Genomic DNA, 12,243 nt, shown 5'->3' on the forward strand with positions numbered 1-12,243 from the left:
TCACCTAACTTCTCTGGGTTTTGGTTTTCTCATGTGGTCTAGTAGGCCTAAATTAGTGATTATTGTGGTAGGATTGGTTAATAGGGGCTGTCTCAGAATCTCCTCAGACTGGGAAATTGAATTTTAAAAGGTTGAGAAATCACCCATTTATGATGTTTATGAGACAATTGGAAATTTGAACACTGGGTAATTGTTGATATTAAGGAATTATTAACCCTTTAATATGTGATAATGGTGTTTGAAAAAAGAATCCTTTTTTAACGTTTATTTATTTATTTATTTTTAACGTTTTATTTATTTTTGAGACAGAGAGAGACAGAGCATGAATGGGGGAGGGGCAGAGAGAGAGGGAGACACAGAATCGGAAGCAGGCTCCAGGCTCCGAGCCATCAGCCCAGAGCCCAACGCGGGGCTCGAACTCACGGACCGCGAGATCTTGACCTGAGCTGAAGTCGGACGCTTAACCGACTGAGCCACCCAGGAGCCCCAACGTTTATTTATTTTTGAGATGGAGAGACACAGAGCATGAATGGAGGAGGGTCAGAGAGAGAGGGAGACACAGAATCTGAAACAGGCTGCAGGCTCTGAGCTGTCAGCACAGAGCCTGACGCAGGGCTCAAACTCACGGACCATGAGATCATGACCTGAGCTGAAGTCGGACACTTAACCGACTGAGCCACCCAGGCGCCCCAAATATAATCCTTTTTTAATTTTGAGTTACATAATATGATATTTATGGATAGGCTGAAAAAGAAAAAGATTATAAACACTGGCTAGACTTTTCTAAGGTCTTTGCAAACAATTATCTGTTTTATTTCTGGCACTGATGAATATTTATTGTGTTTCTTTTATGGAACTGGACTCTTATGTCCTCTTTTTTTTTATTTTTTTAGGTTAGTTGGGGGGAGGGAGGGGGAGGGGAGAGAGAGAGAGAGAGAGAGAGAGAGAGAGAAAGAAAGAAACGAACCGGGGCGGGGCGGGGGGGGGGGGCAGAAAGGGGGTCAGAAGATCTCAAGCAGGCTCCCGACAGCAGACAGCCCGATGAGGGGCTCAATCTCACGAACCATGAAATAACGACCTGAGCCAAAGTTGGACACTTAACTGTCTGAGCCACCCAAGCACTCATACTTTTATATACTGTTTACAGCTGAAAAGCTGTCAGAGGAAGAGGAGGGACAGAGACTGTGTTGTGCCTTGCCTCAGAGTCCTGAGAATGGACTCCTTGCCTGTGGTTACAAGGTCTTTCTCCTCTCTAGCCACATGGTGGTCTGCCCAGCCAGGGGGCATCCCTGCAACTCTCTCAGTAGGCCCTGGGAGAGCAGACCCTCTAATCAGGACAGAGTAATCCTCTGTGCACAGCCCTGCCTTTGGGCAGGGTGAGCAAATGTAGGCAGATTCTTTTAAGTTTTGATTGTCAAACCCTTCTTCGTTTCCTCTCTCCTGTGCCCTCCCATTTTCCCCTTTTTTCTGCATTCTTATAAACCTCTTAAGAATTTTCCAAAAGTGAAATCTAGAAAAGTGAGAAAAAGCATGGTGAAAAAAAGTTAACTGTTTCTACTTTGCTTTTTTCTTCCTAAGCTACAGGGCTCAACAAATTGTGGCATCCTCCATACCAACTGAAAATGGATAAGACCTAAAAAACTGATATTGTCAGAACAGTCATGGAAAACTTCCTTATCTCTATCACCCTTAACAATTTGCCCTTTCCTTTTCCCTGCATTCTCTTTCTGCCCTTATGCATAACAATAAGAGTAAACCTTTGTAGTTGAACACCTATTATACTCAAGGTGCTTTATGCAGATTGTCTGGTTTAATCTCGTAACATCCCTGGGGAGTAGAGACTGTCCTTGTGTCTTACAGATGAGGAAGAGGAGATTTAGCATTCATCACTTGCCCTACAAAGTGAGGTGGGTCTCTTAACTGCAGAGTCCACATTCTGGTAACCACTTGGCTGCTAGAACACATACTCTTGTACATCCAGCTTTTTCCCCATTGAGAATGACTTCTTTGAAATAAATTCTCAGGGTCTGGGTGTGTTAACCTGGCAAAGTTTTGACTCTTGTTCCCTCCCTCTCCTGCCATAGCGCCTACCTCCAGCACCCTGAAGATGCCGTGTGATATACCTTCCTTCACCAAGCTGGTGATGGCTGCTGCACAGTGAGCCCTGGGTGCACACATGCTGTCCTGCTGAGCTGTCCACTTGTCTGAAGACTTCTTAAGACTGCCATTTTTGCCTCCCTGCCAACTGTCTTCAGAATGGGCCTCTGGGTCTTATGAAACCATTAGGCTAGGTGATACGGCGCCAGGAGAGGGAACATCGTCCTCTGTCATCTATGGGTCTCATTCCCTGAATCCCAAGGTTCCTGAGCAGATTTGGCCATGCATGGATCAGAGGCACTTCTCCAGCATTCGCTGTGACTTGACCCAAGTAGCAGTGTTGGACTGCTCACTGCATTTAATAAAGGAGTTCCTTTTGGAAGTCTGTGCTACCCCCATGCCAAGTTGGGAGGAGACAGCCACATGGTCTGGGGCCATTCAGGAGTTAGGATTGAGAGCCCTTTGCTGAGGACAGGGGTCATCCTGGCCCACCAACACTTGTGCCGTACCAGAGGGCTGGTTTTGGACGTCACTGTTACTTTCACTGAGCAGCCATGGGTGAGCACATCTCTGTCTTACGAACCACATCAGATACTGAGTTAGCCTGCTGAGACTTGGGAACTCCTAAATTCAAAACCATGATAGATCAAAGAGGACTGGGCTGTCATCTTTCAGTCCCTTTGGCCACTATAGATGGTGGGGGCGGCAGTTGGCCACTAGGTGAAAGCTGGCCCCTTTCTTGTTTTCATCATGCTTCGGGCAGTTCCTGTGTGCAGAAAACCTGCAGGTCCAGAAAGACTGAAAAAGAGGAATGGAACAAATGAAGTGGCTTGAAGGATATGCCAGTAAGTCCTGTGGAGAAAATGATAGGGCCTTGAGGTTTTGCACCTAGTACCTAAGGAACTGTTGATTCGACATGGAGATGAGAAGAAGAATTTGCCAAGTCACAGGGAAGAAACCCCAATCCCTGAAATTTCTATCTCCAGTGCTTGGAAGTGAAATAGGGATAACTGGCTAAGTTAACATCTTGGCCTGGCTTCCCAGGAAGCTTAAGCATCAAGATAATGAAGGCAGTACTTTAGTGTTTCTGTTTCCATCCTATGCCACTTCTTGTCTTCTTGCTTAGTAGTGGGAAGGTTATTGGCATTGACTCTACTGTGTGAGGCTCTTGGTACTAGCCTGAGTCCTGGAGAATGATCACTGAAGACGGAGTTTTGAACCCCTCCTTATGTCCTCACAATACTTGTATGCCAAGGTAGTTTTAGATTTGGCATCATACCTGTCCTCCAGATCAGGCTCTCGACCTTCTGTACTCTAGAAAATTTCTAGCCAAGGTGTCAATAAATAGAGCAACCCAGATGTGACTCCGACTCTGTTCAGTATCAGTAGGCAGGAGGGGGCACAGCATGCCATTGCCGTGGTCCAGGGTCCTGACCCATGGTGCAGCATATATCCAAACCAGGTCCCCTGTATTTAGTCCAGCAGCCTCACCTGCCAGTCTGACTGGCAGCCAGGAGGGAGTACACAGTGTGTAGGAGTCTGAGACAAAGCAAAATGGAGTGCTGTGGGCAAGGAGGAGGCATGTGTGATAGGCATGCAGAGAGCCTCTTGAACAACCAGGCCTCCCTCCCTGACCTCCTGCAGAGCTGGTCTCAGCAGTGATTTGCATAATATTAGGCTTCATTCTTGCATTAGTTGGTAGGTAACTGCTTTTGGAAATTTATTTAAGTAAGTTTGAGGAAGATAATGAAATCTGAAAGAGGCATCCATGGGTCAGGGGTTTGGTAACTTTAAAGGCAGGATAACACGCCAGTAGGAACCAAGGGCAGTAAGACTGTGAGACTACCAGAAACTTTTAGGAATCATTTAGGACAGGCAGAGGGTGCTGAACAATCCATTCATGACTTAGAAGTACAGCCTAGACAATGCTGGAGGGGTTGCTCCTGAAAGATGCTCGCCCAGTGTGTGCTGGGACCAAAGGAAAAACTAATGTATTGTCCTGCATCTGTGTAAGCCCTCGTATGCTTCCCATGGATGACTTCCTGAGGCTTTGGTTGTACACCTTGAAGAAAGCCAAACCTGGAAAGGGGAGTTGTAAGAACATTTCACCTTGGAGTTACAGACTAAAGGGGGAGGTGGTTGAAGTAAGGGAGTCATGTTCTTCACACTTCTGCACCCACTCTTCTCGAAATGTGAAAAGAAGCTTTCCTCCATCTATCACGTATCAGACCTAGAGTCCTTAACCTCAGAAGGCAATACTACTGGCTGAGAATATAGACGGATCAAGAAGGCTTTAGTTCAATTCTTGACATTCAACATGACAGGTGCATGTTGATGCCCGATGGAAGATGTCCTTGTGCTTTAAGAAGAGGTCACTGATGGAGATCTTCTACCTGTTCTTGGCCCCACCACTAGAATAATCTTGGGCTGGGTGGGTTATAGAATTGAGGCACTGTCACGGTTCATTCTTATATTAGTAAAAACAAAAATAAAAGCAACTTTGGATTTCTTCAACTTGTTTTCAGTTGACTTCTCATATTTATTCTGATGACCGCTCAGTGAAGTGGCACAGAAAATAAAAGTCAAGATAGTGTGGTAATGCCAGAGATCATCTCATGGATGCCTGGTGCCATGAGTACCGTACTTTGTACTGTACCATGGGTACCGTAATTGCCTTTTTACATGTGAGGAAATAGGCACAGAGAAGTCACAGCAGGAAGTGGCAGAAGTAGGACTAGAATCCATGCAGTCTGCCACCACTGTCTGTTCTCTGCACTGTTCTGGGGTTCCGAGATGGGACGCAGAAATGGACGTTAGCCCAGGAGGCGAGATGATGGCTTTGCCTTCCTGTAGCCCTTTCCTGTTAACTTCCCATCAGGCCTGAAGTGATTGCTGCGGCTGTGGTGGGGCTCTTGGCTGGGTCAGAATCAGTAGGTAGGGTCCTTGCCTTGGGTCCTGAGAGTGTGAAATCTCTTTGAACATTCTATACCTCTATCCCCTCCCATAAGTAAATAAAGACAGGAATGAATGAATGAATGAATTCCAACCTCCAGGTTATTTGTGAACTTGTACCCATGAGGACCTTCCTTCCTGTTCTTGAATTCCAGGTCCCTCCACTTAGCATTGGAACCCTGTATGGGTAGAAGCCATGGTTCTGGTAGTCTACATGAAGTGTCCTAGTGCACGTGGGCTCATCTTGCTACCATCCTGTGTAGAGACAGGGTGCTTTCTTTCCCTTCCAACTTTGGTCTCGCTGACTTGGGTGAGTCAAATGAAGTGAGAGATGAAGATTAAATTATTTAAATGATAGCCATCTTAAATTTCAGGAGTATAGGAATGGGGTCATAGCAAATTATAATGCAGAAACATGTTCATTACCTTTTTATGGTCCTTTCTAACGCATGTTTTAGTCAGAATCAATGGTTGCAAGAAGCAGGAATCATTCACCCCCATGAATTCTAAAACGGCATATTGTTTCAATAGGCACTCTCACAGACCAGGAGCCTGACAGTTATTGCTACTTGCTTTGTAACCTCAACTGACGTGCTCCTGCCAGGGGCTGTTTTTGATCCTGCCGCCACAGGACTTTGCTGATGTGGACCCCTCTGTGGATGGTTGGTCCCTGTCTTTTGGATCACATTCTGAATGTGGTGTGCTTAGTGGCTCAGCCTACCTTCATGCCTGTCCCTAACTCTGTTCCCAGGCCACCTCCTTTCTTGCCTCAGTGACTTCATCCTCCCTTGTATGCCAGCTCTTCACAGTGCTGTGCCCTGTGCCAGGGATGCCGTTCCCATTGCTCCTTTCTTTATCCTCCGGGATTCAGCTCACATGCATTACCTCATTGACACCAGGCAGTTAGCTCTTCTGACTGCTCCTGGCTATGACTTGCTACCTCCAAAACCTTGGATTACACTGGGTTGGGCTGCATTTGATCCACTTGCAGATCAACCACTCCCAGGCTTGGCCTAGAGGGTCTCAAGGTCAGAGTCATATCATCTTCCTCTAGCTTAGTGTCTGTTTACTGGTGGGAGCCCAGTAAACGCTGGAGGATGAGTGGCTATGAGCCATCAGCCCAGCCCTGCCTTCCCTCCCCCTGCACGGAAGTCCCCAGACTCAAGTCATAGATGCCATTTGCTCATCTCACAGGGGACATTAGGAGAAAGAAGAGAAGGCCCTTCTCCAAATTCACACTGAATAGTGTAGCTCCCCCCAGGGGCCAAAATACCATTTGGAACCCAAATGTGGGAAATAGCATCTTTTTTTTTTTTTTTTAACTTATTTATTATCGAGAGAGAGAGTGAGCATGCACAAGCTGGGGAGAGGCAGACAGAGAGGGAGACACGGAATCCGAAGCAGATTCCAGACTTCAAACTGTCAGCACAGAGCCCAACGCAGGGCTTGAAACCACAGACCCACAGACCGTGAGATCATGACCTGAGCCAAAGTCCGACACCCAACCGACTGAGCCACCTAGGGGCCCCTAGGAAATGGGATCTTTAATCAGCCTTCTTCCAGCCAACCTTATACCACCATGGTTGCAGCCCTCCCACCTGTAGTTTTCTGCACGTAAACACAGTTTGCCTTCCTCTCTTCCTCTTCCTCCATCCCTTTTCATTCCTTCTCCCCACTCCCCCACTATGTAATAATTACCTTTTTCACTCAGCACTCAGGCATATCAGTTGTTTCCATCTCCAACCCCTGGAGTTGGATGAGAGCCAAATCAATGTTCCCATTTCACAGATGAATTAATTCAAGGTTAGGACCAGGGAGGCCTTCCATGTAGGGAGTGTGGAGGCAGCCTGAATCCCTGCTTCTCTCCCATGAGGGACACCAGGAAGGACCTTGTGAAAGGTAGGGTGGCTCAGTCGTCAGAGAACAGTCCAATGTCAAGATGAGGGGCAAGGAGGATCCTGGGCAGGTTAGGAGTGGGCCCAAACTCTGTGACTGATCTCTACCCTAGGACACCTCAAAGGGGAGAGAGCACTGCATGAAAGCCATGGGAACCATTTGGTTACTCCCTTAAATTGGGAGGTGGGGGCAGGGCAAGTGAGCCCAGTTGCTGAGGGTGGGAGGACATGATAGGGTAGAGAAGGGGCCAGCAAAGAGAAGAGGGAGGAAATGGCACATGGAGCCCCACTTTCCCATAGAGCCACCCATGCCCATGCTGGTACAAACATGGAAAGAGATGGTACCAGAGGGGAAGTGCCTGGCGTTCAGCACACAGTGTGTGTTAGCACCCTAGGGGTGGGGCTCCATGAGAAAGTGCTCAGTCCCCAGCCCAGCCTCTAGTCTGATTTGGCAATAACAAATCTCAAGCTGAGGTTGGGTTGGGCCGGTCTTGGCCCGTTCTTCCCCATGGCAGAAGGTGGAGAGGTGGGGAGTCCCTAGAAGTGACTCTAGGAGGGTGAAAGAGACAGCAGCAAGAAGGGAGGCATGGAGCAGGGGGCCATGGAGGGCAGGGACACATGAGGAGCCACCTTGTAGGGGTCCAAGCAGCACACCCTTGGTTTGAGTTCTCTGTTTCTCTGTAGGTTTCTGAGAGCAGCTGGTGTTTTCAGAAAAGGAAAGAGGGCTGGAGATACACCAGGGAGATCGGTTCCAGTATCCATCCAACCTATTGTCCCCCAGGCCACCTCCCTCCACCTGACACGTTCTCCATCTCCCACCCCAACATCTGCATGGCTCCTAGATGTCTCCTTCCCGGGACATTAGTGACTCCTAGGCTTTGACCTCCATTTTTGAAGACTTTTAATAGAGGGAAAGCATCCCTGTCTATGATATGAGAGGGTTGCACTTGGATTAAAACTCCAAAGGGAATTGGGGAGAGGGGATTTGGTCCCATTCATCAGAACCTATACCTAAAGTCTAGAAGTTCATGGGTGAGGTGATGAGTGGAGAAGTAGTTCCAGCTTCTTCTGTCCCTGCAGCAGGGAGATGCATGTGTATTCGTTGTTCTGAGGTAGCCAGGGCTGGAGACACACAGGGTTCAGGTGGTGCATATTTGGGACCCTACTGACCTCTAAGTAGCCCTTTGGAAACTTTGAAGGCTATGCCTCCCCCTCCCCCAACCTAGATTAGAAAATTTGTTGCTTTCCCAGGTTACAGTTAGGAGATTAGAGTAGAAAATGCAGATTGGGTCTGCATAAGTATTTTAGGAATTTGGCCTAAAAGCAGTTACCAAAGAATGACTTCCCCTGTGGACCGAAAGGCCAACCACTGCCCCCCTCACCCACCAAAAAACCCTAATTCATGCCAGGTATACGTCTTGTGCCTGGGGGACTCAGGCCAGTGGATGGGTTAGCCCAGGTGGTTTCAGAGACTGATCACAGGCATACTGAGCAGAACAAAGGGATGGAGGTGGGCAAGGTGGCTTTGGTCCTGGGAGAGGGCTATGAAAGTCAGTCCTGGTGACTCTGAGGCCCCTGTCCTCACCTGGGGTCCTGTCCTGGTGGGGTAGCAGCTACCACAGGTTCCAAGGCCAGGGAAGGGTACTTGGGGCTGAGGGAAGCTAGTGGGGGTGGGGCGGGGGGAGCCCAAGCTGAGCTAGGAGCCTGACCTGGATGAAGTAACTTCCAAGGTGGAAGATCTCCTTGTTGTTCCAGAGGAGAGCTGGGCTGGGCCCTTAGTGCCTTGGGTGAGACCTCAAGGATCACAGAAGGGGTGCTGAAGGCCAGAGAGGAGCAGGGGTCTCCTGGGGATCCAGAGAAGCTGCCCTTCCTGTAACCCAGAGAAGTTCTGCCTTGAAGGCCACCTCAGAGCCCCAGGAGCAATGTGGAAGGATGGTGTCCCAGATGGCTTCCCCACTGTGTCCCCTGAGTTTCCCTTCATCTTGGGCACTCACTTTGAACCCCAGGGCCAGATGGACCCAAAGACATTGGGTTTTCCTTAGAACAGCTGAGGCAAGCTTGCATTTTCAAAAAGAAGTTTATTAGCATTGAAAGGGACAAATGAGATAAGAGAAAATGCAGAGGCCCAATCTCTAAAGCAAGACCTGTGCTCTCACAGTCATCACACTCTGGCCCGTGGACTGGGCAGCTGTGTATCCCTTTGGGGTGGAGCTGACACAGGCTCTGCCTGTCTCCACCTGCCATAGTGCTCTTTTCCTGTGCTCTGGGGACATCATCCAGGATACACTGCTCTGTAAGGTCAAAACCCTTTTCTTTCCTGTCACCCAACTGGTTCCTGCAGATGTCCAGTTGGGTGAGGCGCCCTGAGCTGGCAATAGTCCGGGGAGTGACCTCATCCCTCCAGGTCAGATCCTGGCCGTCCTTACTTCCATGGCACTGCAAACCCCCTGTCCTGAGACAGGCCTTATGACTCCAGTGAGACCTCCGCCTGCAGCTTCTCTGTAGCCTTTGCCTTCCTAGAGGCCTCCCGATACCTAGCAGAAGGCTGGTAGGAACTTTCTTCGCTGGCTGAGCCCTGCCAGTTCTGGCTGAGGCCCAGCAGGGCCCGGCCCTGGCGGAGGAAGTTGGGGCTTGAGAAGCAGTAGAGCACAGGGTCCAGGACACTGTTGAGGTAGGTGAAGGCCAGGGAGCCGTGGAAGAGCTGGGAGCAGATGTTGAGGATGTGGCAGGCATGCAGGCGGAAAGCCACCATGGAAGCCATGCCAAGGATGACACTGGGCAGGAAGCAGATGATGTAGACAGCCACCACCACGGCCAGCATGCGCACGGCCCTCCGCGGGCCTGTCTGCCCACCCAGGCTGCGGCGCCGGATGGTGAGCCCGATGCTCACGATGGCAAAGAGGATGAGTGCCAGCGGCAGGAAGAATTCCAATACGAACAGTGCCTGGTGCCAGCAGAGTGAGGCCGAGGTGTTCTTGCCCAGCTGGTAACTGAGGCAGGACTGGTTAGTATGGGCAGTCACGAGCAGGTGTCCGTTGAGGAGCAGGATGCCCCCCCACAGTCCCCCGGCCACTCTGGCGGCTGCCCACACAGAAGCCCGGCTCAGCATGTGGTGGGGCCGCACCACCTTCAGGTAGCGGTTGAGTGCGATGGCCGTGAGGAAGACCACGCTGGCCGAGCGGTTGGTGGACAGCATGAAGAGGTTGACTTTGCAGACAGTGGCCCCGAAGCGCCAGATCTCGTGCAGGAAGTAGTAGTCCACACGAAGGGGCAGGTTGATGATCAGGAGAAAGTCGGCAATGACCAGGCTGACCAGGAACACTGTGTTGGACGTCCAGGGCCGCGTGTGGAAGCAGAAGATGAAGAGTGCCAAGCTGTTCCCCAGAAGGCCCAGGACAAACTCCACACCCAGGGCTGGTGCCAGGAAGGCAGATACTATGGGGGAGGAGGCTGGGTGGCAGGGAGCCGAGGCCTCTCCAGGTGACCCCCAGTCTGTGGTGAAGGCAGAGGGAGAGGAGGAGAAGGAAGGAGAGAGGGAGGCAGGAAGAGTAGAGGGAGGGAGAGAAAGGAGGGGAGAGGAAGAGCTCAGGTTATGAGATTCCATGGGCTGCTTAGGCCACAGACCTGAGAGAAGTTTCCAGTCTTTCTACCCCTGCAAGAGTGTTCAGGGCAGAGTGGAATGATGCTCACTATTAGCTGGCCACCACGATGACTCAATATCCTGGGGTTTTCATCAGCATCCTTGCAGCCACTGAGAAACACCCAGCGTTCCTGTTTGTAGGCTCCCCCCACCCCTGCAGCCCTCCCTCCGCCCTCCCTGCCCTACATCGAGTGACCTGGCCACGTGGTCTCTGAAGGGGGGTGGGGGGAGTCTATGTTGCCCTGGGCGGGGGAGGAGAGCAAGGCTCAGCAGTGGGGTGATGGAAGCCCAAGAGGACCCTGAAGTGGGAGGAAGGCCCAGCTGGGGTAAGGTGGGGAAAAGTGTTCATAGCCCTGAGGGATCAGACATTTGCTTGCCTGAAGGCTGGAGCTGGTCCTGGCACCCATAGCTCAGGATCATGCAGGCCACCCTGGACATCAGCCCCCGCCCCATTACATACAGACTGGGCGGTTGTTTCCCTGCCCTCACCAGCTCTGGTGGCAAGGGAGTGTGGTGCCAACAGAACATTGTTCCAGGCGAGCGCAGTGGGCAGTCCAGTCAATACCTTGACTGTGGTGCTCACGGCCTCGTGGAATAAGCCTGTTGTGCCCTGCCAGCCTGCTGTCGTTATTCCCAGGTTCCTGATGGTCCAGAGTCCATGTACAGGATGAAATACCTCCCACAGGCAGAGGGCTCCCTGCCAATTTCTACTGCCATGGCCTGGGACCTGGATGTTTCTCCCCCAAACAGAACAATCCTTAGAGCCTTCCAGATTCCCTGTCCACTGTCTACCCCACTCCATCCCTACCCAGCATTCACTACAGAGAGAGGAGTGGAGGCTGGGGCTGTCTTCAGACAAGGTGCAAGTCCTGCTCCTCCACTGCGTGGTGTTCTCAGGAGGCCATGGGGCCAGGCCTATGCACGGACACGAGGGTCTCAAGCTCCTGATAACCTGGGACAGCACCAAAGGAGGCTGCGGTTCCAGGCTGCAGGACCTGACACCCCCTTCGCCAGCGGGCTGGGGTCAGCAGAGTGCCACGTGTGCCAACTCTGCCAAGGCCTCTGGGTTTTGGGCACAGTGGCCATTGGTCTCTTTCTCTCTCAGAGCTTCCAGGCCTCTCCCCTGTCCTGGGCTCCCATCTGGCCAAGGCTGAGGGAGACAGGCTGCGACCGCAGAGTGCAGGGTGGTAAGCCCACCAGCCTGAGCTTTGAATGCAGACAGGCCTTGCTTGGAAACAGAGCTGCTGGTTTCCCAAACCTCTCTGAGCTTCCTAGAGTATGGTGAGGATTCAATGAGATAATGTATGTAAAAACTTCTAGGGAATTCCCTAGCGCAGAGCTAACGTTCAGAAAAACATCTAATTTTTATCATTTGTTTGGATTATCTGCCCTGGGCACCAGGGCAAACTCGTTTTCTCATGGCCGCTTGGCCCTGCACAGGGGGCCTCCCTGGGACATTCCCGTGTTCTCCCTTCATTTCCTGCACAGAGCAATGCCCTGCTGCAGCCCAAGTTCGTGCCAGCCTCTGCCTTCACATCCTGGACTGTCACCCAGTGCCCCCCACCACCCCAGACACACACACACACACACACACACACACACACACAGTCACAGGAGCACACAAGGTCTGCCATTAGTGACAGTCTGTGTACATGCGGA

The 12,243-nt window shown here is 50.9% G+C and overlaps 2 protein-coding genes across 12 annotated transcripts in view; one reads left to right on the top strand and one right to left on the bottom strand.

Moving 5' to 3' along the window:
• Positions 1-4,611, top strand: part of KANSL3 (KAT8 regulatory NSL complex subunit 3) — a 54,199-nt gene extending 49,588 nt beyond the window's left edge. For 9 of the 11 annotated variants that reach the window (XM_030310473.1, XM_030310472.1, XM_030310470.1 and 6 more), the window contains 2 exons: positions 1,861-1,907; positions 2,085-4,611. In XM_030310473.1, coding sequence (XP_030166333.1) covers positions 1,861-1,907; positions 2,085-2,118 — 81 coding nt within the window. In that variant the 3' untranslated portion in view covers positions 2,119-4,611. The remainder of the gene's footprint in view (positions 1-1,860; positions 1,908-2,084) is intronic. The other 2 variants (XM_032592631.1, XM_030310474.2) reach the window with 1 other exon arrangement.
• Positions 4,612-9,002: 4,391 nt separating this feature from the next.
• OXER1 (oxoeicosanoid receptor 1) lies at positions 9,003-10,765 on the bottom strand. Its single transcript, XM_030310492.1, has one exon. It carries the CDS (start codon positions 10,546-10,548, stop codon positions 9,409-9,411), a length of 1,140 nt encoding a protein of 379 aa, XP_030166352.1. The 5' UTR covers positions 10,549-10,765; the 3' UTR covers positions 9,003-9,408.
• Positions 10,766-12,243: the final 1,478 nt, after the last annotated feature.

This window comes from Lynx canadensis, chromosome A3 (genome assembly GCF_007474595.2).
Source record: "Lynx canadensis isolate LIC74 chromosome A3, mLynCan4.pri.v2, whole genome shotgun sequence".
NCBI lineage: Eukaryota > Metazoa > Chordata > Mammalia > Carnivora > Felidae > Lynx > Lynx canadensis.

Bases quoted from the DNA above. Each gene is read 5' to 3' on its own strand.
- OXER1 (XM_030310492.1), bottom strand. From the start codon at position 10,548: ATGGAATCTCATAACCTGAGCTCTTCCTCTCCCCTCCTTTCTCTCCCT.